General features: G+C 61.2%; 1 protein-coding gene and 1 long non-coding RNA gene across 4 annotated transcripts; one reads left to right on the top strand and one right to left on the bottom strand.

Moving 5' to 3' along the window:
- The first annotated feature begins 1,166 nt into the window (after positions 1–1,166).
- CELSR3 (cadherin EGF LAG seven-pass G-type receptor 3) lies at positions 1,167–26,732 on the top strand. The gene is made up of 35 exons (XM_055413762.2): positions 1,167–4,899; positions 6,755–7,405; positions 8,005–8,230; positions 8,457–8,572; positions 8,900–8,988; positions 9,121–9,278; positions 9,817–9,980; positions 10,234–10,359; positions 10,452–10,621; positions 11,216–11,401; positions 11,940–12,056; positions 12,543–12,714; positions 12,894–13,035; positions 13,134–13,254; positions 13,563–13,746; positions 14,021–14,122; positions 15,705–15,799; positions 16,019–16,228; positions 16,458–16,653; positions 16,900–17,055; positions 17,346–17,520; positions 18,078–18,245; positions 18,471–18,597; positions 18,686–18,892; positions 19,091–19,265; positions 19,493–19,605; positions 20,513–20,592; positions 21,109–21,232; positions 21,640–21,756; positions 21,862–22,010; positions 22,251–22,360; positions 22,658–22,816; positions 23,345–23,545; positions 24,390–25,278; positions 26,484–26,732. The coding sequence occupies exons 1-35, from the start codon at positions 1,167–1,169 to the stop codon at positions 26,509–26,511; spliced, it is 9,936 nt and encodes a 3,311-aa protein (XP_055269737.2). The 3' UTR covers positions 26,512–26,732.
- On the bottom strand, positions 10,046–16,559 carry LOC129547813 (uncharacterized). Of its 3 annotated transcripts, none has more exons than XR_008684143.2 (4): positions 16,424–16,559; positions 15,213–15,621; positions 13,117–13,220; positions 10,046–10,270 (listed from the first exon to the last, which is right to left on the bottom strand). It is a non-coding gene; the product is annotated as an uncharacterized LOC129547813 (long non-coding RNA). The 3 variants fall into 3 exon arrangements; XR_016036254.1 differs by lacking the exon at positions 16,424–16,559 and having other exon boundaries at positions 15,213–15,381; positions 15,508–16,044; XR_016036253.1 differs by lacking the exon at positions 16,424–16,559 and having other exon boundaries at positions 15,213–16,044.
- Positions 26,733–27,612: the final 880 nt, after the last annotated feature.

Raw genomic sequence — 27,612 nt, 5'->3', positions numbered from 1 at the left:
GGAGCCACCCATTGTCCCAGTAGAAACAGTGACTTTCTGATTGGAACGCTCGGTGTTCACGCCCCACGCCCCAGCTCGTCTGCGGTGACGTTTATTCCCCGGCGTCTGCCCATTGGATACATGGGTCTCACTTGAGCCGGGAGTAGAACAGCGCGGGCAAAACTGAGCTTTTCCGTTAGTTCCTTCAAGGGGTTAAGGGACGCAGTCGTAGCCGGCAAGGGAGGGGATCTGAGGAATCCGAGCCTCAGTCCTGCGGCAACTCAGGGTTGCATGTGGCATTCCAGAGCACTGGAGATCCGCTACCTAAGAGAGGGGTGTAATTTCCAGTGGAAGAGCAGCCGGCCGAAAAAGCAGGGAAGTTTAGCCTCTGTTCCGGCTTCGGGCGGGTCACCTCTGGTCCCTGCTTGGTTGGGGTGCTCCAAACAAGCAGATGGTCGCGACACGTTTCATGAGTTAAAACTCTCTGATCGAACGGTTAAGGCTGTTCGGGCTGCTGACACCCCAAGCCACTTCCGACCTCATGATGGTATCCCCACCCAAGAGTTGAGAGAAAACTCTGCACATCGTAGGCACCAAAATTTCAGACCAAAATCCGGGACAGGGTTCGAAACTAGTGGTCAGGAAGCCGGGGCATAAGAGATCCGCAAGCAGAAGGCCGAAGACGGAGCTGAGACAGCGCCCAAGAGGGAGGGAGGCGGGTGAGGGCGGTGGCCAAGAAGAGGAGGGTGGGACCAGGGGCGGTGAATCTCCCTGCCCGGTTCAGGACCGTGGGCAGCACTTGCGTTCTGCCCTCAATAAAGATGGCAGTCATGACTTCTATGTCGGCAGCTGCCTTGCGCGATGGCCTGTACCATCGAATTTGGAGCTCCGGGGCAGAGGTGGAATGAACCATCGCAGAGGCCGGGAGCCATGTTGGAGCGGCGGGAGGCGGCAGCAGCGTCAGGGATGCTGTGGTGGGGGCGGCAAAAGCCGGGGCCGCTCGCCAAAGGGCCTCTGGCCGCGAAGTAGATGGTGCCCAGAGGGTGGCGGCGGCGTGGAGCGACAGGCCTAGAGGCAGGGGACTGGGGTGGCGGCAGGGGTCCGGGTGGGGGTCCGAGCAGCGAGGCGGGCCCAAGGCCTGGACCCGGGCGGAGGACAGTGGAGGCAGTGTGGGGAAGTGGGGGGTGATGGAGAGACGGCAGCCGTGGTGGGGTCTCAGGGGGCCGACGACCCAGCTACTCCTCCTCCTATCCCTCCTCTCTTTGTTCCCTCTTAGCCGGGAGGAGCTGGGGGACGGTGGGGGCCACGGCTGGGATCCGGAGGTAGCTGCTGCTACGGGACCAGGGGCGCGGATCGGCAACGGAGACTTAGCTCTTTGTCCCGAGCCGCCCGGGGTCCGAGAGGATGGAGAGCCTGGCCTGGGAGTCAGGGAATCTGTCTTCGTGGGGATCCGAGGGGGAAGGCAAAGCGCCCAAAGCGGCCGAGGGCCCCCGGAGCAGCCGGGGCTGGGAGCGGTCAAGACATTTGGCAGCCGGGGGCGGGAGACCGGACAAGGACCAGGGTCTCTGTTATGCTGGCGCCCAGAGATCTCCTCTTGCAGGCGGACAGGGCCTTTGCGAAGAGATAGTCTGTCACCAGAGGGTTTGCCCCCAGGGGTCCCAGGCCCGGAGAACAACCCTCCCTTCCCTTCGGACCTTCTGATTCGGCCCCGTGGTTCTCAGCCGGTGTCCTCTCAGAGGAATACTGGGAGAGGCTCCTCCCCAAAAGTGGGAACCACGCGCTGCTGCGGGGATCTGTGGGGACCAGGGCGCAGGGGTCAGAGCGAGAGAACCGCGACATCCCGAGTGAGGAGGACAGGCCCCGGGTCGGACCGCCCTCCCGGAGCCGTGGGATCTGGCCCCGGACTGGATTCAGCACCTCGCACAGCGAGGACAGCTCCCGCGTCTGGTTCAGCACCGCGCAAGTCTCGGACAGCTCCCGAGCCGACGCCCGAGCGCATGCGCTCCCGAGGTCTCTTCCGCCGCCGCTTCCTCCCGCAGCGCCCCGGGCCGCGCCCCCCTGGGGCCCCGGCCCGGCCTGGAGCGTGGAGAATACCTCTAGAGGGCCGGGCCCGCCCCCGTCGCGCCGCGAACCGCCACCCACAGTTTCCTCAGTACAACTACCAGGCACTAGTGCCGGAGAATGAGGCGGCGGGTACTGCGGTGCTACGCGTAGTGGCGCAGGACCCGGACACCGGAGAGGCTGGGCGCCTAGTCTACTCGCTGGCTGCGCTCATGAACAGCCGCTCGCTGGAGCTGTTCAGCATCGATCCGCAGAGCGGCCTTATCCGCACAGAGGCTGCTCTGGACCGCGAGAGCATGGATCGCCACTATCTGCGCGTGACGGCGCAGGATCATGGTTCACCGCGCCTCTCTGCCACCACCATGGTGGCCGTTACAGTGGCCGACCGCAATGACCACGCGCCGGTATTTGAGCAGGCGCAATACCGGGAGACGCTTCGCGAGAACGTGGAAGAGGGCTACCCCATCCTGCAGCTGCGTGCCACAGATGGTGACGCGCCCCCCAACGCAAACCTGCGTTACCGCTTTGTGGGGCCGCCAGCTGCGCGCGCCGCCGCCGCTGCTGCTTTCGAAATTGATCCGCGCTCGGGCCTCATCAGCACCAGCGGTCGCGTGGACCGCGAGCACATGGAAAGCTACGAGCTGGTGGTGGAGGCCAGCGACCAGGGCCAAGAACCCGGGCCGCGCTCTGCCACCGTGCGTGTGCACATAACCGTGCTGGACGAGAATGACAACGCGCCCCAGTTTAGCGAGAAACGTTACGTAGCGCAGGTGCGCGAGGATGTGCGCCCCCATACGGTGGTGCTTCGCGTCACAGCCACGGACCGGGATAAGGATGCCAATGGACTAGTGCACTACAATATCATCAGTGGTAACAGCCGCGGCCACTTTGCCATTGACAGCCTCACAGGCGAGATCCAGGTGGTGGCCCCTCTGGATTTTGAAGCAGAGCGAGAATATGCCTTGCGCATCCGGGCTCAGGATGCAGGCCGCCCTCCGCTGTCCAACAACACCGGCCTGGCCAGCATCCAGGTGGTGGACATCAATGACCATACTCCTATCTTTGTCAGCACGCCCTTCCAGGTCTCTGTCCTGGAAAATGCACCCCTGGGCCACTCAGTCATCCACATTCAGGCAGTGGATGCCGACCATGGAGAGAATTCCAGACTGGAGTATTCCCTAACTGGTGTGGCACCCGATACACCCTTTGTGATAAACAGTGCCACTGGCTGGGTCTCTGTGAGCGGTCCCTTGGACCGTGAGTCTGTGGAACATTACTTCTTTGGTGTGGAGGCCCGAGACCATGGCTCACCCCCACTCTCAGCCTCAGCCAGTGTCACAGTGACTGTGCTGGATGTTAATGACAATCGGCCCGAGTTCACCATGAAGGAGTACCACCTCCGACTGAATGAGGATGCGACTGTGGGCACCAGTGTGGTCAGTGTGACTGCTGTAGACCGTGATGCCAACAGTGCCATCAGCTACCAGATCACAGGAGGCAACACTCGGAATCGCTTTGCCATCAGCACCCAGGGGGGTGTAGGTCTGGTGACGCTGGCCCTGCCCCTGGACTACAAGCAGGAACGCTACTTCAAACTGGTGCTAACTGCGTCTGACCGTGCCCTTCATGATTACTGCTATGTGCACATCAACATCACAGATGCCAACACTCACCGGCCTGTGTTTCAAAGCGCCCACTACTCAGTGAGTGTGAATGAGGATCGGCCAGTGGGTAGCACCGTGGTGGTCATCAGTGCCTCTGATGATGATGTGGGTGAGAACGCTCGCATCACTTATCTCCTGGAAGACAACCTACCCCAGTTCCGCATTGACGCAGACTCAGGAGCCATTACACTACAGGCCCCGCTGGACTATGAAGACCAGGTGACCTACACACTGGCTATTACAGCTCGGGACAACGGCATCCCACAGAAGGCAGACACTACTTATGTGGAGGTGATGGTCAACGATGTGAATGACAACGCTCCACAGTTTGTGGCCTCCCACTACACAGGGCTGGTCTCCGAGGATGCCCCGCCTTTCACCAGTGTCCTGCAGATCTCAGCCACTGACCGGGATGCTCATGCCAATGGCCGGGTCCAGTACACTTTCCAGAATGGGGAAGACGGGGATGGAGATTTTACCATTGAACCCACCTCTGGCATTGTCCGCACCGTGAGGCGGCTGGATCGGGAGGCAGTTCCGGTGTATGAACTGACTGCCTACGCGGTGGACCGAGGTGTGCCCCCACTCCGGACTCCGGTCAGCATCCAGGTGACGGTGCAGGATGTCAATGACAATGCACCAGTCTTCCCGGCCGAGGAGTTTGAGGTGCGAGTGAAGGAAAATAGCGTTGTGGGCTCGGTGGTGGCCCAGATCACTGCGGTGGATCCAGATGAAGGCCCTAATGCTCATATAATGTACCAGATAGTGGAGGGGAACATCCCCGAGCTGTTCCAAATGGACATCTTCTCGGGAGAGTTGACGGCACTCATTGACCTGGACTACGAAGCTCGCCAGGAATACGTAATTGTTGTGCAGGCCACATCAGCCCCTCTGGTCAGTCGGGCCACTGTACATGTCCGCTTGGTTGACCAGAATGACAACAGCCCTGTGCTCAACAACTTCCAGATCCTCTTCAACAACTACGTATCCAATCGCTCAGACACCTTCCCCTCAGGCATCATTGGGCGCATCCCAGCTTATGATCCGGATGTCTCTGACCACCTCTTCTACTCCTTTGAGCGGGGCAATGAGCTGCAGCTGCTGGTGGTCAACCAGACCAGCGGGGAGCTCCGACTCAGCCGCAAGCTAGACAACAACCGCCCACTGGTGGCCTCCATGTTGGTGACTGTCACAGGTGAGGGGTGGGGGTTAAGCAAGTGAGCCAGTGACCTTAGCCTGTCAGGTCCTCAGGGCCCCCCACAAGGTACTTCAAGCCAAAGAGGGGTTTCCAGGCTTTCCAAGAATCCCTTAAGCGCTGGGTTCCTGCACCCCACAGGATCTGCCATAGACTTCCCAGATTAGGGTCATATAGTCTCTGCTTAGGGTCTCCACAGAACCCCAAAGATTCTAGGGCACTATAAGCAGACCTCATAAAGACTCTTAAAGAACTGTCTGCTTTATTTAAATATTTTTATTTTTTTCATTTCTTTTTGGCTGTGCTGGCTTTCTTCCAGTTGTGGCAAGCAGGTTCCGCTCTCTAGTTGCAGCGTGCTGGCTTCCCATTGCAATCGTTTCTCTTGTTGCAGAGCGTGGGCTCTGGGGCACTTGGACTTCAGTAGTTGAAGCACATGAGCTCAGTGGTTGTGGGTCCGGGCTCTAGAGCACAGCTCGGTAAGTTGTGGCACACGCACTTAGTTGCTCTGTGGCACGTGGGCTCTTCCCGGATCAGGGATCAAGTCCCATTTGCCTCCTGCATAGCCAGGAGGATTGTTTACCACTGAGCCACCAGGGAAGCCCAAGAACCGTCTGCTTGTTAATCTAGGGATTGCTCGCCTCCTTCTGAAAGGCCGGAGTAATGCTCTGGATGTCCCAGGAAAAGCCAGCATCATACCCCTGTTCAGATGAAGGGTTACTTTGGGTTCATTCTGACCCTCAGCCTGTGGAGAAGAGGGAGGCCAATCATTTAGTGGTCGGGAACAGCATCTTCCTTTGGCAGCTTCAGACAGAGAGCAGACCCATATTAGCCTGGTTGCTATCGATGGATGGGGCTGACTAAGGCCCTGCCCTTTGGGAGAAAATCTGGAGATCCACTTGTCTCTTCTGCAGCCGTGGACCAAGGCTTTCACAAACTGTTCCCTCAAAGGAGAGCGCAGGTGGGAAAAGCTCTTGCAGGCCTAAATACTGGAGGCGGCAGGGGTTGGGACAGACTTTACCGGTGCTTATTCTACAATTCTGGAGCATAGGACTCCTGGCACTGCCAAAGAAGGCACGTCTTCATTCGTCCCTCAATTCCCTGGAAAACAAACCCTGTCAGCCACCCAATGTGTGGAGACAAGGCATATAAGCACCTCATCCTCATTTCTGAGGGTGGCCACTGAAATCGCAGGACCTAGGTCTGGGGTGATGGGCAACCTACTTATCCAAGGATGCTGCGGAGGAGGTCAGGGTCCAAGATTCTCTTGGAGAGAAGAAGCTTGCTGACCCAGGGTTCTGGGAGATGCGGTTGAGTGGTCACAGGCCTAGGGACCCTTCTAGTGAACTGGGAAGGCAGTTGGCTAACCAGAGAGAGGAAATAGGTGATCCCTCACCTGGAGGATATTCTTGGAGGGGATGTTTTGCTAGTTCTGCAGTGCTGGGGAATGGGAGGAAAGAAAGTCGATCATCAGTGGCCTTGGCTCCTCTTTCTATCCTGATCGGCCTGCTGACCATAAACCTGGGGAAGAGTGGGTTACTGATCACTTAGGGACCATCTTGTGTGCTGTTGGAGGAATGACCTGCTGACCCATGGGCACTATTGGGGGGCAGAGAGTGGGTGGGTTGATCCCTGGCTCAGGCCCTTCCCCATGCTGGAGGGAGGGGACAGGAAACAGTACCTTGCTACACCTTGGTGCTGAGAGAGTTGGTGATCACAAGCCCAGACACCCTGTGTCCTGGCAGGGTCAGCCCACTAACACAGAGGTGCTGGGGGACTGGGCCAGTAACCCTCCTCTGTCTCTGGGAGGGGCAGCCGCTGACCCCAGATTGACCTCTTCCCCCACTTCCGCCGGCAGATGGGCTGCACAGTGTGACGGCCCAGTGCGTGCTGCGCGTGGTCATCATAACCGAGGAGCTGCTGGCCAACAGCCTGACCGTGCGCCTGGAGAACATGTGGCAGGAACGCTTCCTGTCGCCGCTGCTGGGCCACTTCCTGGAAGGCGTGGCTGCGGTCCTTGCCACCCCCGCCGAGGACGTCTTCATCTTCAACATCCAGAACGACACGGACGTGGGGGGCACCGTGCTCAACGTGAGCTTCTCGGCGCTGGCGCCCCGTGGGGCTGGAGCGGGCTCTGCGGGCCCCTGGTTCAGCTCCGAGGAGCTGCAGGAGCAGCTGTACGTGCGCCGCGCCGCCCTGGCCGCCCGCTCGCTGCTGGACGTGCTGCCCTTCGACGACAACGTGTGCCTGCGCGAGCCCTGCGAGAACTACATGAAGTGCGTGTCGGTGCTGCGCTTTGACTCCTCTGCGCCCTTCCTGGCTTCCGCCTCCACGCTCTTTAGACCCATCCAGCCCATCGCAGGCCTGCGCTGCCGCTGCCCGCCCGGTTTCACGGGAGACTTCTGCGAGACGGAGCTCGACCTCTGCTACTCCAACCCCTGCCGCAACGGCGGCGCCTGCTCGCGGCGCGAGGGCGGCTACACCTGCGTTTGCCGGCCGCGCTTCACGGGTGAGCGGGGCGCGGGGCTGGGTGAACATCAGGCAGAGTCGGGGGCGGAACATCAGTGCAAGTGAGGATTGGGCATCACTCTTGAGCCACCCGGGGTCAAGTTGGGCGCGGTTAGTCCAGAAGCGGTAGAACCTGGCAGAGAGGGAGCCTAAGGCCGCGAAGAAATAGAGGTCTTGGCTGGGCCAACCCCCTGGTGGCTCAGACGGTAAACTATCTGCCTGCAGTGCAGGAGACCTGGGTGGGGAAGATCCCCTGGAGAAGGGAATGGCTACCCACTCCAGTATTCTTGCCTGGGAAATTCCATGGACAGAGGAGCCTGTCAGGCTACAGTCCATGGGGTCGCAAAGAGTCAGACACCACTGAGCAACTAACAGTTTAACTGGGCAGAGGAAGGGGAGGGGGCGTGACCCTGGGCAGGGGCGTGGCCGGAAGGGGAGAGAGGGCGGGTCTGGTATAATAGGGGCAGGCCCACAGCGAGCGGGACTTTTCCATCTTCTTGGCTCACACCTGGAGATCGTGGCCTTCGGAGGGGCGGGGCCCGCTGGAGCCGGGGGAGGGGCGCGGTCTGACCCCGCCTCTGCCGCCGACTTGACCCCCAGGCGAAGACTGCGAGCTGGACACCGAGGCCGGACGCTGCGTCCCGGGCGTCTGCCGCAACGGGGGCACCTGCGCCAACGGGCCGGACGGCGGCTTCCGCTGCCAGTGCCCGGCGGGCGGTGCCTTCGAGGGTCCGCGCTGCGAAGTGGCGGCGCGCTCCTTCCCGCCCAGCTCTTTCGTCATGTTCCGCGGCCTTCGACAGCGCTTCCACCTCACGCTGACCCTCTCGTAGGTGCTCGCCCGCATCTGCGCGCCCACACGGGGGCCCCACCGGCTCCAAGACCCGGGTTCCGACCGCCCCCTTCCTGGCGTCCCATGGGACACCGCCTCCTCCCCTCCCTCCCTCATCACTTCCTCCCTCTCCTAGCCTGGGTGGGCTCCCCCAGACCTTGTCCCAGGGATGGTGGGTGCGAGGAGGGGGTCTTGCTTGTGACGGGCCCCTCCGCGACCCCAGGTTCGCCACGGTGCAGCCCAGTGGGCTGCTCTTCTACAACGGACGCCTGAACGAGAAGCACGACTTCCTGGCCCTGGAGCTCGTGGCTGGGCAAGTGAGGCTCACATATTCCACTGGTGGGTGCCCTCCGCCCCCGGGGATCAGTGTAGGGGTGAAGGGATGCATGTGTGGATGAGTTGGCTGGGCAGGCGGTATGTGAACCCCCCTGGCCCTCCTGAACATGTAACTCCCCCCATGCCCAACAGACCACTTTCTCTCTCCATGAAGAGTGTGCTTCTCCCACATGTCCAGAGGCCCTCTGGTCCGGCCAGTGTGGCCACCAGCAGGGAGAAGTCATTTGATGCATCTAGGGTCACCCTGGGAGTAGCTGTGCTTGCATGACTGGGTAGGGGGAGGGGAGGCCTCACAACTCCAGACCAGCCTCCATACACATCTGCCTGCAGGTGAGTCCAACACAGTGGTCAGCCCCACGGTTCCAGGGGGCCTCAGTGACGGGCAGTGGCACACAGTGCATCTGAGATACTTCAACAAGGTGGGCAACGCCCTCGCCCTGGGAGTATGGGGAAGGCCTGGGAGTGTGCGGAAGGCCTGGGAGTGCGGATACCAGGTTCTGGGATACCAGGTGACCCCGGGGGTCCTGTTGAGTGACGTACCGGGTCTCTAGCCCCGGACAGATGCCCTGGGCGGTGCTCAGGGCCCCTCCAAGGACAAGGTGGCTGTGCTGAGCGTGGATGACTGTGATGTGGCTGTGGCTCTGCAGTTTGGGGCTGAGATTGGCAACTACTCGTGCGCGGCTGCTGGCACGCAAACAAGCTCCAAGAAGTGAGCTTCCCAGCCCCTGAGCCCCAAACCCCCTGCCTGCCAGAGCCCACCCCCACCCTTCCAATACTGCCTCCAAACTCCCCATCCTTCCCCAAACCACCAGATTTCCCTTTCCCTACTCGAACTCTGAAACCCCACCTCACCTTAGCCCCTATCTCTGTGTTCTTGACTCCCCACTTGTACACATTCCCCCAGGCACTCACTCCCCCAAATTCTCTACTCTCTTGGTCTTTCTAATGCCCACAGCCCCACCTGACCCCTGTCACCCCCCAGCCACCCTTCTGCCTCCCTTTCCATCCTCATCTTCAACCCCAGCCTCTTCCACCTTTCCCCAGACCATCTGCCCATCAGAAACTCTCCTTTGCACCCCCACAACTGAAGTCAGGCCCCAGTTCCTTCCTCAGCCTGATCTCACCCTCCCCATTCGATCACCTTACCCTCTGAGTCCTACCCGCTCTGTTTTCTATCCCCGCCCCAACCCAGGAGCAAACCTACCCTGGCCCCAGTCCCACCAATGACCTCGACCCCTGACCCCCAGGTCCCTGGACCTGACAGGCCCTCTGCTCCTGGGGGGTGTCCCCAACCTTCCCGAGAACTTCCCCGTGTCCCACAAGGACTTCGTTGGCTGCATGCGGGACCTGCATATCGATGGCCGCCGAGTGGACATGGCATCTTTTGTTGCAAACAATGGCACCGTGGCAGGTAGGCCACGTCCCCATCATAGGGAAGGGTGGAGGGCTTTATGGATGGACTCAAATTCTGACCTCCTCCTTGTCTCCTTTTCTGGCAAGCATTCTGCTGCAGTCTGGCCAAGGACCTGAGTCCTACCAATTCCACTCCCTGCGAGAACATGGGGCTGAGATCTTGGGCACTTTCAGCCCCCGGGCCCTGTGTTTTGTCCAGCGCTCATGCCTTCTGTCGTGTTCGCAGTCCTTCCTGTACTTTCCTCTCCCAGGCTGCCAGGCCAAGCTGCACTTTTGTGACTCGGGCCCCTGCAAGAACAACGGCATCTGTTCAGAGCGCTGGGGTGGCTTCAGCTGCGACTGCCCGGTGGGCTTCGGAGGCAAAGACTGTCGGCTCAGTGAGTGGGCAGCCCGGGGCAGGAAGGGCCTGTGGAGTATAGCTTCTGTTCTTGAGGTGAGGCCTGTGACTCTGCTCCTTTTATCTCACCAGCTATGGCCCATCCCCACCATTTCCGTGGCAACGGCACACTGAGCTGGGACTTTGGAAACGACGTGGCTGTGTCTGTGCCATGGTACCTGGGGCTGGCGTTTCGGACGCGGGCGAAGCAGGGGGTCCTGATGCAAGTCCAGGCTGGGCCACATAGCACACTGCTCTGTCAGGTGTGTCTGTGCTCTTGCGCCCTCCCCTAGACCCTCAGCTCTTAATCTTTGAGGCCACCGGCACCATTCCTGTGGTTTCAGGCCTGGTCCCTGGTGGCTCAGATGATAAAACATCTGCCTGCAGTGTAGGAGACCTGCATTTGATCCCTGGGTTGGGAAGATCCCCTGGAGAAGGAAATTGCAACCCACTCTAGTATTCTTGCCTGGAGAACCCCATGGAGAGAGGAGCCTGACAGGCTACAGTCCATGGGGTCGCAAACAGTAGGACATGACTGAGAGACTAAGCGCGCGCGTGTGCGCACACACACACACACACACACAGCATACTTCTCTGCTAGGAGCACTGATCATACTTGACGCTGCTCTCGACCTTGGCCCTTGACCCTCTTCCCCACTATCATATTCTCTGCAGGTGCAGCATCCCAGCCGACCTCTCCCCTGCCACCTCACCCCTGCCCCTTAACTTCACTCTCAGAAGCACAGAGCCTGTCCCTTTTGTACTGACCTCTGCTCTTCATGACCCCACCTCCTGACACTCCCGGCCCCAGCCCAGTGTGGGGCTCTGACCCCAGGGCTGTGCCTCTCTGCCCACAGCTGGATCGGGGGTTGCTGTCTGTAACAGTGACCAGGGCCTCAGGCCGGACTGCCCACCTCCTCCTGGACCAGGTGATTGTCAGCGATGGCCGGTGGCACGATCTGCGGCTGGAGTTGCAGGAGGAGCCAGGTGGCCGGCGGGGCCACCATGTCCTCATGGTCTCATTGGACTTCAGCCTCTTCCAGGTCTGACTGCTAACCCTGGCATGCTCCATTCTCAGCCTTCTGACCAAACCCACCTCATCGGACCCCCCCAGTCCAACTCCTCTTCTTCCGTCCACTGCACATAGTCTGATGTTGTCCCCGAGCCCCCTCCTCACGTCCTTGCTCTAAGCCCACCCTGCTCTGCCCTCCTCATGTCAGGAGTCTATGCAGATTTCTGGCCTGGGCTTGGGGTGCCTCTGCAGCTAGCACTTTACCAAACCTCTTCTGGTCTCCCGATCATCCCAGCTCAAAATCATGGAATTTCAGGGTCTGTTCGGGGTCCAGGAGAGAGGGCCCAGTTCGGAGCCCAGCTCTTGACTAAACCTTCCTGTCACTCAGCCCCTGTGCTCCAGCAGGTCCTCTGTACTCGGGAGCATCTCATGCCCAGACCAGCCCCCTGGTCCACAGGGCCAGTGCATGGTGACGCAAGGCTAGGATAAGGCCAAGGCTGACACTGGGGTAGGGCAGGGCTTCATCAGGCCCCTCTTCACCCCCAGTGCTGACTGTCCCCTTCCCCCAGGACACTTTGGCAGTGGGGAGTGAGCTGCAGGGCCTGAAGGTAAAGCGACTCCATGTGGGAGGCTTGCCCCACGGCGCTGAAGAGGAGGCTCCTCAGGGTCTGGTTGGCTGTATCCAGGTGAGGGTCAGTGTGCAAATATGAGGTGGGGCATTAGGGTGAATGGTCAGAGATCAGGGGTGCCCTGAGACCTGAGATGCCGCATTCACCTGGAGGTTGGTATAGGGGTAGTGGTGACCAGAGCCATCAGAGACAGGTCAGGCCCTTCTGCGCTGTTGGAGGTGAGAGTCCAGCTTAGATTATCAAGGGTCATTAGAGGCCTATGTCAGGGAGAGCATAATTAGGGGTCTCATGGGGGCAAAATGGGAATATTGGATCAGGGTTTAGAGTACCCACTCCAGCATCCCTGCGTGGAGAATTCCGTGGACAGAGGGGCAGGCAGGCTACAGTGCATAGAGTCACAAAGAGTCGGAAACAACTGAGCGACTAAGCACACGGGGTTTGTAGGGAGATTGCATGTCAGGGGTCATCAGACCATGTGGGCTCTGCTGGACTTGGGGCTGAGGTGCTCTGACATGGGTCTTACTTTGCTGGCTATGCCCGTAGGGAGTATGGCTTGGCTCCACGCCTTCGGGGTCCCCAGCCCTGCTTCCCCCAAGCCACCGAGTGAACGTGGAACCCGGCTGTGTCGTGACCAACACCTGTGCCTCTGGGCCCTGCCCTCCCCATGCTGACTGCCGAGACCTCTGGCAAACCTTTTCCTGTACCTGCAGGCCAGGTGGGGCCTGGGTGGGGTGTACCTGCTGGCTTGGTGGGGCCTGGGTGGGGGCAGGGTGATCTGGGGCTCATGGTGAAGACTGGGGGACCTGGAGAGGAGGCAGGGGCTGAGAAGGACAGGTGCCTGCTTCCTCCCACGCTCTGTGGCCAGTGTCCTCAGCTCCCTGACCCAACCCACAGGTTACTATGGCCTAGGCTGTGTGGACGCCTGCCTCCTGAACCCCTGTCAGAACCAGGGGTCATGCCGGCATCTCCTGGGCGCCCCCCATGGCTATACCTGTGACTGTGTAGGTGGCTACTTCGGGCACCACTGTGAACACAGGTAAGGGGCTGGGGGCTGAGGTGATGGAAAGAGCTGGAGAGGGTTAGGGAGGGTCACTGAGATATGGCGGAGGCACCTCACCTGGTTCTCCACCCCAGGATGGACCAGCAGTGCCCACGCGGCTGGTGGGGGAGCCCAACGTGTGGCCCTTGCAACTGCGACGTTCACAAGGGCTTTGACCCCAACTGCAACAAGACAAATGGGCAGTGTCACTGCAAGGTGCGCCTGGCCCCTGACCCTTTAACTCTGCCATAGACATCCTGGGATTTTCATCTAGCTTGCGGACCTCTGCCACCTGACTCAGCCCCTGACCCCTTACCCCTGCCCTGTGACCAAACTGCCATCTCTTGTCCTTGACATCTGACCCCTCCCTTACATTTCCCTTGAGGCCCGTCTTCCTTCTGGCCTCAGAGCACCGTTCTCCCAACCCTTTGCCCTTGATTCCATGCACTCCCCAAGCCCTGACATGAAATCCTCACCTTAAGCCCTGATCCCTGACCTCCGGCCTCTGACCCTTTCTCAAACAGGAGTTCCATTACCGACCACGGGGCAGTGACTCATGCCTGCCGTGTGACTGCTATCCAGTGGGCTCCACCTCACGTTCCTGCGCCCCCCACAGTGGGCAGTGCCCCTGTCGCCCAGGAGCCCTTGGCCGCCAGTGCAACAGCTGTGACAGTCCTTTTGCAGAGGTGACAGCCAGTGGCTGCCGGGGTGAGCAGGCTCCACGTGCAGCAGGCTGGCTCTGGCATGTTGCCGCCAAGTCCCATGGCATGCTTGGCTCTCTGGGTAGGGGCTTTGGGCAGCTTCTTGCGCCTCCCAGAGGCTCCCACATTGGCCCCAAGTATTTTGATGGGCTGTCACAGAATCTGATGGGCCAGCTTCCCCGAGGCCGGCAGTGGGCCTGGGGTAGGTGAGGGGTCAGCGGATGAGGCTGTCCCTGGCCCCAGCCCCTGGCTGCCTGCCTCACTGTCTTCTTCCTCCCTAGTGCTCTATGACGCCTGCCCCAAGTCCCTGAGGTCCGGTGTGTGGTGGCCGCAGACCAAGTTTGGCCTCTTAGCCTCAGTGCCCTGTCCTCGGGGGGCCCTAGGTGAGTGTGTGGGGGGCAGGCACATTGCTGCGGGTGGCGATTGGCCTGTCCTCTGACCGCTAGAGCCACCTCTTTTCCTGAGTTGGTTGGCCTTGTTCCTGCCAAGAGGTGGGAGTGGGGTGGGGGGTGACATTGGTCCCTCATTACCTCTTTGGGGCTCTGGCTCCCTCCCCCTGACCCTCACTGAGCCTCTGTCTGTTTCTCTTGGCTTCTGAGCAGGATTGCGGGGTGCAGGTAAGGGGTACGTGTTTGCTCAGGTGCGCTGCCCCCTCCCACTACCAGAGTTTTTGCAGACCCCTCCTGCTGCCTGAAGTCCCTGCAGACCCCTCCCCACTGCCTGAGGTCTCTAAAGGCTCCTCCCAACTGCTCGAAGTCCCTGGAGGCCCTTCCCCCCCTACACACTGCCTAAGGTCCTTAGACTCCTGCTCAGTTCCTCAGCTTCCTGCAGGCCTCCTTCTACTGCCCGAGGTCTTGAAAGACCTCTGCCGTCCATTGGAGGACCCCACAGACTCCTCTCTGTTGCCTGAGGTCCCCACAGAACCCTCCCCGCTGCTTGAGGTCCCCGCCGTGGCTGGACCAAAGCTGTCTGCGTGTGCATGCTCTTGTGTGTGTTTCCCTGTGCCTATGCACGTGTCTGTGTCTGTCTTTTGGGAAGGGGTCTCTGTGTTTAAGTCAGTGTCCCTCTTGCTGGTGGCGACAAGCTCTCTTAAGGGCCAGGTCAATTTTCATTCAACTCTCATTCCAGTATCACAGATTAGGGAGAGATGGCAGCAAAGTCATTGGGGCAGTTACATTTTGTGTGAGAATTTTGATCCCCACCCTATTTTGGTCACAAAATTCTACTGGAAAACCTGGTCCATGTCTGTGTGTGTGTGCGTGTGTGTGAAAGAGAGAAAGGGAGCATTGTGTGTCTGTGTGTTTGTCCTGGGTCACGCAGCATCTACTTGTGTGTAGGTGTGAGCATTGGCTTGTGCACACACACACACACTTCCCTGGTAGCTCAGCTGGTAAAGAATCTGCCTGCAATGCAAGAGACCCGGTTTGATTTCTGGGTCAGGAAGATCCCCTCGAGAAAGGATAAGCTACTCACTGCAGTATTCTTGGGCTTGCCTGGTGGTTCAGTCGGTAAAGAATCCGCCTGCAATGTGGGAGACCTGGGTTCATTACCTGGGTGGGGAAGATCCTCTGGAGGAGGGCATGGCAGCCAACTCCAGTATTCTGGCCTGGAAAAATCCCCAAGGACAGAGGAGCCCGGTGGCCTGCAGTCCATGGGGTCGCAAAGAGTCAGACACGATGGAGCGACTAAGTGTAACACAGCACACGCACACACAGTCCCGCCCGCGTGTTCTCCTTTATGTCATGGCTGTTCAAAATGGTCCCCGCACCTCTAGGAATTGACTGATAAGCGCCTGGGGCCCATCTGGGCTGGGGATTGAGTCTTCTCCATCCAGGGGTGCAGCCATGGATGCCTCCTCCCTGGTTCCTGCATCAGAGCTTCCCTGGGGTAGAGGAGGGTGCTGTGGTTGCCTCCTCAGTGAAGGGGTCCAGGCCCCAGGACTGATCGAGGGTCACCTGCCTTCAGGTGCGGCCGTGCGGCTGTGCGATGAGGACCGGGGTTGGCTGGAGCCTGACCTCTTCAACTGTACCTCCCCGGCCTTCCGAGAACTCAATCTGCTGGTGAGACTGCCTGAACCTTGCCCTGCACACAAGACTGGCCCCAGCAGTGGCCCTGGCCCGTCTCCCCAGGCCCGTGGCGGGCCCTGCACATCATGCCCCAGCCCTTGACATCCTGGGCTTTTCTGTGTGGCCCTTTAATCTGGCCAAACCGTTCTTCCATGAGGCTTTTAAGAAAGGCCCAAGAGACCACAGAGTGACTGCTTCTTCTTTATCTGGCAGCTGGATGGCCTGGAGCTGAATAAGACGGTCCTGGACACGGTGGAGGCCAAGAAGCTGGCTCAGAGGCTGCGGGAGGTGACCGGCCACACCGACCACTACTTTAGCCAGGATGTCCGAGTCACTGCCCGCCTCCTGGCCCACCTGCTGGCCTTTGAGAGTCACCAGCAGGGCTTCGGGTTGACAGCCACACAGGATGCCCACTTCAATGAGGTAGGGCTGCACCCGGGGCTCCCAATCCCCTGGCCCCGGACCCCCGCCCCTCTGCTCAGGCCCCTCCTGATCCCCGGGAAGTGAAGGTCATGGGCGCTTTCTCCCGCCTTGTCCACTGCAGACCTACTCCCTGCTTACTGGGGCCCCCCTGAGCACCTGGCCAGACCCCTCAGGCACACCGTCACGTGTCCTCACCTGGCTGGGCCCGCTTTCACCTCCCTCCTCCCAGAATCTGCTGTGGGCTGGCTCTGCACTGCTCGCTCCAGAGACCGGGGACTTGTGGGCCGCGCTGGGGCAGCGGGCCCCCGGGGGCTCCCCGGGCAGCGCCGGGCTGGTGCAGCGCCTGGAAGAGTATGCAGCCACACTCGCGAGGAACATGGAACTCACGTACCTGAACCCCGTGGGGCTGGTGACACCCAACATCAGTATGTGGAGGGTGGGCTGGGGCAGGGGGCTGTGAACTCAGACCCGGAGGTCCAAGGGGCGGGGGCTGTTGATGGCAACATTAGTGGCTGGAGACTGCTTGGCAGGGATGCAGGCTCTGTGCTGGTAGCCAGGAGGCCATGTGGGTGGTGGGATTTGGGTCCAGGGTAGGGGGAGGCGGGAGCGGGAGATCCCTCAGCACAGGGCGGAGATCCTTGCTGGGTCTCACCCCTCTTCCTCCGGGGCAGTGCTCAGCATCGACCGCATGGAGCACCCCAGTCCCACCCGGGGGACCCGTCGCTACCCTCGTTACCACAGCAACCTTTTCCGGGGCCAGGATGCCTGGGACCCTCACACGCATGTGCTGCTGCCTTCCCAGGCCCCACGTCCGTCCCCCGCTGAAGGTGAGAGGTCGCCCCTGGGCCGGGTCCCATTTCCCTGCCCCACCCCCGCCCAAAGTGGGACCCCGCGTGGCCCTCCTGTCACTTCTCCCCTTGCCCAGACCCTCCTCCTCACCACAAATGACAGCCCCGGGGGCCCGTCAGTTCTTCATTGGCACCTGCTCCCTGCACTCCCTGGTTCTGGACCCTCAGGGAAGAGATTCCCATGCTTGATGCTAGCTCCGGGTCAGAGTGGAGTCTGTGGGTGCTTGGGGGTCAGAGGTCTCTGACAGCGGCTCCCTCTCCTCCAGCAGTTCTGTACACCAGCGGCAGCAGCATGGAAAATGCGACCACTTCGAGCGTGGCCCCCCCACCAGCCCCTCCAGAGCCCGAGCCCGAGCCTGGCATCTCCATCGTCATCCTCCTGGTTTACCGCACCCTCGGGGGGCTGCTCCCTGCCCAGTTCCAGGCCGAGCGCCGGGGTGCCAGGTACGAGTAGTTACCCTCAGGCCCCTCAACCCTGGGCTCCCTGCACGCTCCGACCCAGCTTAGACGCCCCCGTTTATGGTGGACAAACAAGCAGGTTCACCGTCATCCAGAGACACACCTGGCCACACCCCTGCTCTGCGAGTCTCGTCCATGCCGGGCTCCACCGTGTCAGTGTGTTTGGGGGACTAGATAGACACAGAGGCGCAGCTGGGCCAGTCACATAAAGGGCACAGGAGCCAGGCAGGCAGGCTGGCTGATGGAGATGGGCTGACCGAAGGGGGCCAGCCCGGGGCGTGCAGGGAGACACAAAGTCTACAGCTGCTGAGGCTGCAGGTTCCAATGTAGGCAGTGGGTCCAAAGCCCCTCAGCTGTAATTCTTCAGAACCGGGCCATGGACTCCTGGTGTTGAAGCCACTCAGTGGAGGCTGACGGGGTTCTCAGAAACAACACTCCCAGCCCGGGGCACCCCAAGCTGTAGGCAAGGAAAGACAGGGAGGTGGGCAGCCAGAGCTTGGGAAGACCGGCAGTGTCCAAGCCCAGGTGGGGTGTCTCCTCAGGGTTCCCCAGAACCCAGTTATGAACTCCCCGGTGGTCAGTGTGGCTGTGTTCCATGGACGCAACTTCCTAAGGGGTGTCCTAGAGTCCCCGATCAGCCTGGAGTTCCGCCTGCTACAGACAGCGAATCGCAGCAAGGCCATCTGCGTGCAGTGGGACCCGCCTGGCCCGTGAGGACCTCCACTCTGGAAACCCTTGGTCCCCCTGGTAGCCCCTGGGAGGCCCAGCATGCCCCTGGGGCCCCCACCCATGCCCCTATGCACCCAGACCCATGAGGAATGTGGCTCCCGAACTCCAGGCGCCCGCGGCCCCTCCCAGTGCCTCTCACAAACCCCTGCCTGGCGACGGGGCTCTCCCCCGAGGGGATGGTCGGTCTGACTGTGCTGTGGCCACAGGGCGGACCAGCATGGCTTGTGGACCGCGCGGGACTGTGAGCTGGTGCACAGGAACGGGTCCCATGCACGGTGTCGCTGCAGCCGGACGGGCACCTTCGGGGTCCTCATGGATGCCTCCCCCCGTGAGGTGGGAGTGGGTTTGGGGAGCTGAGGGAGTGGGAGGGTCAAAGGGCAGGGGTTCCCGACAGCCCCTGCAACCCTCCCTGTCCCTGCAGCGGCTGGAGGGCGACCTGGAGCTGCTGGCGGTGTTCACCCACGTGGTCATGGCGGTGTCCGTGGCCGCGCTGCTGCTGACTGCGGCCGTCCTGCTGAGCCTGCGCAGCCTCAAGTCCAACATGCGGGGGATCCATGCCAATGTGGCTGCTGCCTTGGGGGTGGCTGAGCTCCTGTTCCTGCTGGGGATCCACAGGACCCAAAACCAGGTGCAGGGGCCGTTATGGGGGACCCATGTCCTGCTGCCCTCGTGTGGCCCAGGCAGGCGGAGGGGGCCAGAGTGCAGGGTCAGAGGTCAGGGGTGCTCAGTCACTTTGGGGCAGGATGCTGGGGTAGGGTGCGGTGGTTGGGGGTTCAGAGGCGGGGTGAGGCAGGAGAGGTCCTGATGCCCCCCCAACCCCCACCAGCTGCTGTGCACCGCGGTCGCCATCCTCCTGCACTACTTCTTCCTGGGCACCTTCGCGTGGCTCCTCGTGCAGGGGCTGCACCTCTACCGTATGCAGGTGGAGCCCCGCAACGTGGACCGCGGCGCCATGCGCTTCTATCACGCCCTGGGCTGGGGCGTGCCTGCCGTGCTGCTGGGTGAGGGCCCTGCTCCCTGGCCCGTCCAGGCCTGTGACCCCCTGACCTGTGTCCATCACGTGGGCTGACCCCTGCCCCTGATCGTGACCCCAGCCTCAGCCCCCCCGTGCCACTTGTTCAGGGAGGAGCCTGCCCTGCCCCCACCCCGGCTTCTCCCCGGGTACGTGAGAGGGTCCGTCGGCAGCTCTGGAACCCATCCCCTCCGTCCTGTCCCTTCTCCCCCGCAGGCCTGGCTGTTGGCCTGGATCCCGAGGGCTACGGGAACCCTGACTTCTGCTGGATCTCGATCCACGAGCCCCTCGTCTGGAGCTTCGCCGGCCCCGTTGTCCTTGTGGTCGTGGTGAGTCCCCTCCACTCAGTGCCGCCTTGTGCTCCCCTCGGTGGGCGGGGTGCGGGTGGCCCTGCAGCGGATGCGGTGGTGTTGGCGGAGGGGCGCCAGGGGGCAGTCCGCAGGCTTCCTGGGCTCGGCCCCCTCTCCTGTCCCTGCCCGGCTGGCAGGGGGCAGGTGACGTGGGGTCACAGACAGCTGCTCTCCCTCCCTGTCTCCGTCTCCGTCCCCTCTGCTTCCCTTTGATGGACTTTGCCAGCCAAGGTCCGTCTAGTCAAGGCTACGGTTTTTCCAGTAGTCACGTATGAGAGTTGTGTGAGAGTCGTGTGAAGAGAGCTGAGCGCCCAAGAATTGATGCTTTTGAACTGTGGTGCTGGAGAACACTTTTGAGAGTCCCTTGGACTGCAAGGAGATCCAACCAGTCTATCCTAAAGGAGATCAGTCCTGGGGGTTCATTGGAAGGACTGATGCTGAAGCTGAAACTCCAATACTTTGGCCCCCTCATGCGAAGAGTTGACTCACTGGAAAAGACCCTGATGCTGGGAAAGATTGAGGGCAGGAGGAGAAGGGGAGGACAGAGAATGAGATGGTTGGGTGGCATCACCGTCTCAATGGACATGGGTTTGGGTGGACTCCGGGAGTTGGTGATGGACAGGGAGGCCTGGCGTGCTGCAGTCCATGGGATCGCAAAGAGTTGGACACGACTGAGCGACTGAACTGAACTGCCTCCCTCTCTCTGACTTTCTCCATGATCCTCAGCTCCTCCGTTTCTCCTGGGTGTTGGTCTGTGTGTTTTTCTCTCAGGCTCTGCCTCCCTGCCTGTGGGTCTCCGTGTCTTCTGCCCCTGCCCTCTGTCTGCCTCTCACTCTCTCTGTCTCTCCCTGCCCTGCCCGATCCACATCTCCGGCTGTGGGTCCAGATGGACGGGACCATGTTTCTCCTCGCGGCCCGCACGTCCTGCTCCACCGGGCAGAGGGAGGCCAAGAAGACCTCTGTGCTGTGAGTTAACTGGTTGGGGGAGTGGGGGATTCTCAGAATGGCAGCCCTCTCCTGGGTGGGGTTGGGGGGCTTCCCAGAGCACCCCTGGTTCAGGGTGGGCTCCAGATTCTGGGTAGGGGGATGAAGTCACCCTTCACCCCCTAGCCAGTGGTCCCTCTCTGGTACCCCTGCCTTACTCTGGCCCCACACGTCTGTCTCCACCCTGCTGTCTCTCCAGTCTCCCAAGGCCTGGATTGCTCACTTTGCCCTTTGCCTTGCTTGTTTCCATGTGCCTTCCATGCTCTCTCTCATTCCCCGCCTCCCAATTCCAGTCGGCTTTCCCCATGTCCCCTCGTGGCTCCCTCAGTGCTCTTCTGGTTCCCTCTGTGACCTCCAGACTCCCCTAGTGTCCTCCTGAGACCCCCACGTTTCTGTGTGAGTTCCTTTCCCTCCATGTCCCCTGTGTGTCCTCCCACGTCTCCCATGTGAGCCCTGCGTGACCCTTGCGTGTCCTGTCCTTTCACGTTCCCGCGGCAGGACCCTTCGCAGCTCCTTTCTGCTCCTTCTACTGATCAGTGCCTCCTGGCTCTTTGGCCTCCTGGCGGTCAACCACAGCATCCTGGCCTTCCACTACCTCCATGCTGGACTCTGTGGTCTCCAGGTAACCCTGGCACCCCCTCCCTGACTCTGGACCAGATGGGGCCTCAGTAGGGTGGGGCCTGGGGCCTTAACCCCAGGCCTGGAGCTGATGCCCACCCGATGACTGACAGCTGACCGCTGCTGAGCCTGCTGAGCCTCATCAGTGCTGAGGCTCCTGGCCACTTGCTGGTCCACAGTGACCTTCACTGACTCCAGTCACTCATGACTTCTCCCTCCTTCTGTTGACTTTCCCTCACTCCCTTACTGGGACCCCCGGGGGCTCCCCATTGCCTCACTCTCGTCTGCAATGACTGATCCCACTTGCTGACCCTCAGTGACTTCCACTGGCCCTAGCTAACCCCCTCACAGGCCTGCTCTGACCTCTCATGGACCCTCACTGTCCCCTCTCTGATCCTTGCTGACCCGCAGGGCCTGGTGGTATTGCTGCTCTTCTGTGTCCTGAACGCAGATGCGCGGGCTGCCTGGACACCAGCCTGTCTGGGCAGGAAGGCAGCGCCTGAGGAGGCCAGGCCGGCGCCTGGGACGGTGAGGGGCCCTCTGGGCGGAGGAGTCGGGGTATGGGCCCCAGGAGGCCAGTGTTGGAGGCTTCCCCAGGGCTGGCTCATGCGCCTGTCCCCTCCACCGCCGCAGGGGCCTGGCGCCTACAACAACACAGCCCTCTTTGAGGAGAGCGGCCTCATCCGCATCACTCTCGGCGCCTCCACTGTCTCCTCGGTGAGCAGTGCCCGGTCCGGCCGGACCCAGGACCAAGACAGCCAGCGGGGCCGCAGCTACCTCAGGTGAGGGCGGGGGCCGCCTTGTGAGGGGGCACACAGTCCGGGACTGGCATTCCCGGGTCCTCGGTTTGGCTCCACCCGCCTTGGCCATCTGGGCCTCTGCTCTGCTCCTTCTGCCCCAGTGTCTTCTGCCACACACCCAGGGGCACCTTCAAAGCCAGCGGCTGGCTGGGTACTCACAGGTGCCCTGCCTCCAAAGCACCCCATCACATTTCTCTTTGACGGGGGCTCCTGCATTTCCAGGGACAACGTCCTGGTTCGACACGGCTCGGCTGCTGACCACACTGACCATGGCCTCCAGGCTCACGCTGGCCCCACTGACCTGGACGTGGCCATGTTCCATCGAGATGCTGGTGGAAGTGGGGGCCCGGGCCAGGGAGGAGGGATGCAGAGGGTCTCTGCCCCATTCCCCTTTCTTCTGCCCCCAGGGGGGAGCAGCAGCTGACAGGCTGGGGCAAGCTCCCCCAAGGTCACAGCTCTAGGAAGCACCTACCCACCCAGCCCCAGTTCTCCTGGCCACGTCCCAGCCCTTTTGTTCCTGCCCGCTACTCCAAGCTTGCCCCGAGTTCCCAGAGCCTTCCCCCAGACCCCCACGTCCCTTGCCTCCCGGGGCCACTGCCGTGTGTTCCTCCTGACCTTCCCCACTCCAGGTGCAGACTCTGACTCGGACAGTGACCTGTCCTTGGAGGAGGAGAGAAGTCTGTCCATCCCATCCTCAGAGAGTGAGGACAATGGCCGGACGCGGGGCCGTTTCCAGCGTCCACTCCGCCGGGCAGCCCAGAGCGAGAGGCTCCTTAGCCACCCCAAAGGTACCGGGACCCCTGGGACCCCATGGGTGACCAAGAGATACCTCATATTCCACTTGGGTGTGAACCCAGGAGTCCCGCTAGCCCCTGAAGATTCCTGGGACTGACTTTGGGGTCATCGTGGGGTGCCCCCATACCTCTCCCCATCCAGCCTCCCGGCAGAGCTCTGCTGTCTAGAGACCCAGAAGGGGCCCGGGCAGTAGACGAGCAAGGCCAGGGACGCCACAGGGTGACGCGTGCTCCCTCCTCTTCCCTGAGGCTTGCGGTTCAGCCTGGTCTTCCTGACTCTCAGTCATCAGGTGCCCCCACCGCCAGCCTCTGTCTGCCTCCAGTCAGGAGTAGGGGGAGCTGACCAGCGCCTCAGTCCCTGGATGCTTCCATGCATCTCTGAGAGACACCCCCCATTCCTACGTCTGCTCCATGAGAAAAGCCCAGACCTCAGGCGTCATTAGGGTTAGGGGGCCACTGAGTCTGGATTGCAGGGGTTGTGAGACCCTGCAGGGACTCTTGTAATCAACCCTGGCTCCGCAGACGTGGATGGCAATGACCTCCTGTCCTACTGGCCAGCCCTGGGGGAGTGCGAGGCTGCTCCCTGCGCTCTGCAGACCTGGGGCTCCGAAAGGCGCCTGGGGCTGGACACCAGCAAGGACGCAGCCAACAACAACCAGCCCGACCTGGCCCTGACCAGTGGCGATGAAACCTCCTTGGGCGGGGCCCAACGCCAGAGAAAAGGTATGGAGCCCTCGGGGTTTCCCTGGGGGTCCAGGGGTTAAGGCTTCGCCTTCCAATGCAGGGAGCATGCGGGTTCGATCCCTGGTTGGGGGAGCTAAGATCCTACCTGCCCTGGCCGAAAAATCAAAACATAGAATAGAAGACTGACTTTAGCCTGTGCTCCAGGGACCCTGGGAAGTGGCCAAGCCCTGAGACAGAGGATTTCATCCTCTTAATCCCAACAGCCTCACAGGGACTCTGAGGGCTTGTCTCCCTCATATGGGGGGTTCTGCTCCTCTGGGCTGCTTCATGGTCCCACAGGACAGCCCCATTCTGGCCTGAGACTTGCTTGCCCCACAGAAACCCCAGGGGCCACTCTTGCCTTAACTCAAGGGATTCCTCCCTGTCCCCCTGGAAGGTTTCTTCCCCCCGGTCGTGCTTTCCAGGGGTCCCAAGGGGTTGTCCCTGTCCCAGCTCAAGGCGGGTCTCTGCCTCTACTCCTACGTCATGCTGGGGACTGCTCATGCCCCAACCCTGGGGATCCCTGTCCCTCTGACCCTGACCTGGGTGCTGGGTCATTGCCAGGACCTGGGGGCTACTCCTCCTCTGATCTTGGGGGGTGGTTGCCCCTACCCCCACAGCAAGGGGACCGGCCCATCCTGAGACTGCAGGTTACTGCCACCTCACTCTTATCCCTGTCCTTCAACCTCTCTGCGATTCCCAGGAGCGGCCTCTGTACCCTCTCCCCAAAGGGTTTCTGCCCCCAAGTCCGTGTCCCAGGGATCCCAGAGGCTGCTGCGTCCCTAGCCCTGGGGGAGTTCCTGGCCCCCAGACACACGCTGTCCCCTGGGTGTTCCTCCCACAGGCATCCTGAAGAACCGGTTGCAGTACCCGCTGGTGCCACAGACCCGGGGCGCCCCTGAATTGTCCTGGTGCCGTGCCGCCACCTTGGGCCACCGTGCTGTGCCAGCTGCCTCCTACGGTCGCATCTGTGCTGGCGGGGGCACCGGCAGCCTGTCGCAGCCCGCCAGCCGCTACTCTTCCCGAGAACAGCTGGATTTGCTCCTGCGGCGGCAGCTGAGCCGCGAGCGGCTGGAGGAGGCCCCTGCCCCGGTCCTGCGTCCTCTAAGCCGGCCGGGTTCCCAGGAACGCCTGGACGCCGTGCCAGGCCGCCTGGAGCCCAGGGATCGGGGAAGCACCCTACCACGGCGGCAGCCACCCAGGGACTACCCTGGTGCCACAGCGGGCCGCTTCGGGTCGCGGGATGCGCTGGACCGAGGGGCGCCCTGCGAGTGGCTGAGCACGTTGCCCCCGCCCCGTGGTGCCCGGGACCTTGACCCACAGCCCCCGCCTCTGCCCCTGTCTCCCCAGCGGCAACTCTCAAGGGACCCCCTTTTGCCATCCCGGCCCCTGGACTCTCTGTCCAAGCGATCGAACTCAGGGGAGCGGCTGGACCCTGCGCCTAGCCGGCACCCTTCACGAGAAGGCCTTGGGCCACCCCCGCAGCTGCTCAGGGTTCGGGAAGACCCCCCCAGTGGCCCTAGCCACGGCCCCTCCACAGAGCAGCTGGACATCCTCTCCTCCATCCTCGCCTCCTTCACCTCCTCGGCTCTCTCCTCCTCCGTGCAGTCCTCAAGCACGCCCTCGGGCCCTCACACTACGGCCACACCTTCTGCCACTGCCTCTGCGCTGGGACCCTCCACGCCACGCTCTGCCACCTCCCACAGCATCTCGGAGCTGTCGCCCGACTCAGAGTAAGTGGCGTCCAGCCACCTGCTCACACCCCCGTCAGTTTAGGGCAAGCGCCCATGCACCCTGCCCTATATTCCGCCACCAGACGGGGTGGGGTTTGGCAGAGAGCATGGGCTGCCCCGGGCTTGGCACAGCCAGGAAGCCACGGGCTGAGGGCAGAAGTTGGGCAGCGAGTGGGGTGATAAGCAGGAACTGGGTGGCTGTGTGACCTGGGGTGAGGTGCCTTCCAAAGGGCTTGAGCCTGTGGAGCGGGGAGGGCAGGAGGTAGCCTGGAATGTGGAAGGGGAAGGGAGGCGAGGAGGCGTCTCTGCTTGGGAGCTTTGCTTAGGGTGGAGTGTGGATAGGGAGAAGTCAGACATAGAGTGAACCATTCGTTCTCTGACTCAGTCCATATGAAGCTCCTCCTGCCTCTAGGCACTGTGGGGTGGGCCACACAGGCGTTTGTGGGGTAGGGGACATCTGTAGGGTAGGGGATGAAGCTGCGTACAGGAGTCAGAGAGGGAGTGCGGAGGAACCAGAAAGGACCAGGCCTTGGAAGCCAAAAGCGGAGCTGAGTTTTAAGGAGGAGGAACAACTAGACCAGGTTCTGTGGAGGTCTGTAGGGTGCCAAAAGGCTTCGGAGGGAAGGAGACCCTGGGACTGGGGAAGGAGACCATCAGAACCTGAGCAGAGAGGGGGGAGAAGACAGGAAGGAGAGGGTGCAGGAGATCTGAGGTGCCCAAGGCTCTGGGATGATGCTGGGGTGGGAATGAGGGACTGAGTACCCCCTGGGCCCTCCGGCAGCCTAGCCTTTGGGTCTGACTTTGGGGAGGGCCGGGAGGGCTGGGCAGGGCTCAGGCTCTGGACTCACACTCGACCTCTCTGAGCCTGTTTCTCATCATCTGCAAAATAGGCCTGTGGTAGCAAACTTGTTGAGGTATGGAGATTTCGGAGGTTTTTTTTCGGTCAGGTGTTTAACAGAACCTTTACCTAGTAGGCGCTCACTCAGTGCTTAGCGAAAAGACATAGGTGGCCAGTCAGAGGGCCTGGCTGGTGAGTCTGGGTTCCAGAATGGGTGAAGGGTTCTAAGAACTGCAGAGTGGACATAAGGAGGCTGGGGGCTGCGAGGCGAAGGTGATGGGGGAGGCGGCCAGGTCAGCTATGGTGGGGTGTCGAGGGGGACCTGACTCTCAGCAACTGCCTTCAATCTCCACATTCAACTCCACAGAGTTCCCAGAAGTGAGGGTCACTCCTGAGGAGTGGCGGAGCAGAAGAGGACCAGCGGGGTGGGGGAGCCATGGAGGATCTGGGCTAACAGAAGAGACTCCGCGACTTGGGGGCCAATCCCGGGGGGGCCTCCCACAGCCACGCCCCCAGCTCTCCCCGTTGCTGCAGCAAGGACTGTCCATGCTCGTCCATGCTCGTCTGTGAGCGTGTGTGCAAGCGTGTAACAGGCGCGGGGAGTGAGGGAGCTGGAGGGAGGACTTTTATACGTTTTGTACCTTTGTAACCAGAGAGATATGCTTATGTTATTTTTCAGCTTTTCTGTCTCCCGGGGTTCTGAGGCTGGGCTGGGAGGGGGAGGGGGACAGAGGGGAAAGAGGTACAGAGTTTGGGCCCATTTGGGTCCCTGGCAAATTATTGGCTTTTTCCTCTTATCTTAACGGGGAGGATTCAGACAGGAGGGGTAAATGCACCCCCACCCCCCTATTCCCTGGTTCATCTGCATACTGTCAGGGCCCCAAGTGCAGAATTAATCTTTGCTTTTGCTTGGATGTCCCACAGGGCACACTTTGGGGACTCGGGGCGGGGGGTTGGTCTTGAAAACAGGGGTCCTCTGACCTCCTCACAGGGGCTTGCTTATGCTGCCCCTCCCCGTGGATGTGTGTGTTTATTATGCGGAGTCCCTGCCACTTACTGCCTTATGTCCCAGGACTGATGCTGTGGGGTGCTGGTGGATCAGCAGATGTCATGTTTACAGATCTAGGCTTCCCTTTCTCCCACGGGGAGGGGCTCAGGCCTCTATTCAGACATTCCTGCAAAGGGTGGATGGAGTCCTTGCAGCCCCTGTCCCTGCCGTGTACAAATGTTGTGGTGCCATTCGGTTCCCTGACACTGCCCCCTGCTAGAATTTATTCTGAAGGGTGATGTCGGAGGGGGAGCAAAGGGAGCAGAAACAAGGGAATTAAAGACTCAGAATGTAGGTGCCACTGCCTCCCATGTTTACAGGAGCCTCCCTGGCCCCAGGCACCCGGGCTGCAGGAAGTGACTCAGTTCCATCCCTCCTTGATTCCCTTGTAAAGGGAAAAACGACTGTTAGGACCCAGTTCACAAACTCTCACTCATATTACTTTGTC

Source organism: Moschus berezovskii, chromosome 24 (genome assembly GCF_049115385.1).
Source record: "Moschus berezovskii isolate FMDL1 chromosome 24, NW_MosBer_1.0, whole genome shotgun sequence".
In the NCBI taxonomy this organism is placed as follows: Eukaryota; Metazoa; Chordata; class Mammalia; order Artiodactyla; family Moschidae; genus Moschus; species Moschus berezovskii.
The sequence above is the reverse complement of the archived record's forward strand: the minus strand, read 5'-3'. Positions and strand labels throughout refer to the sequence as shown.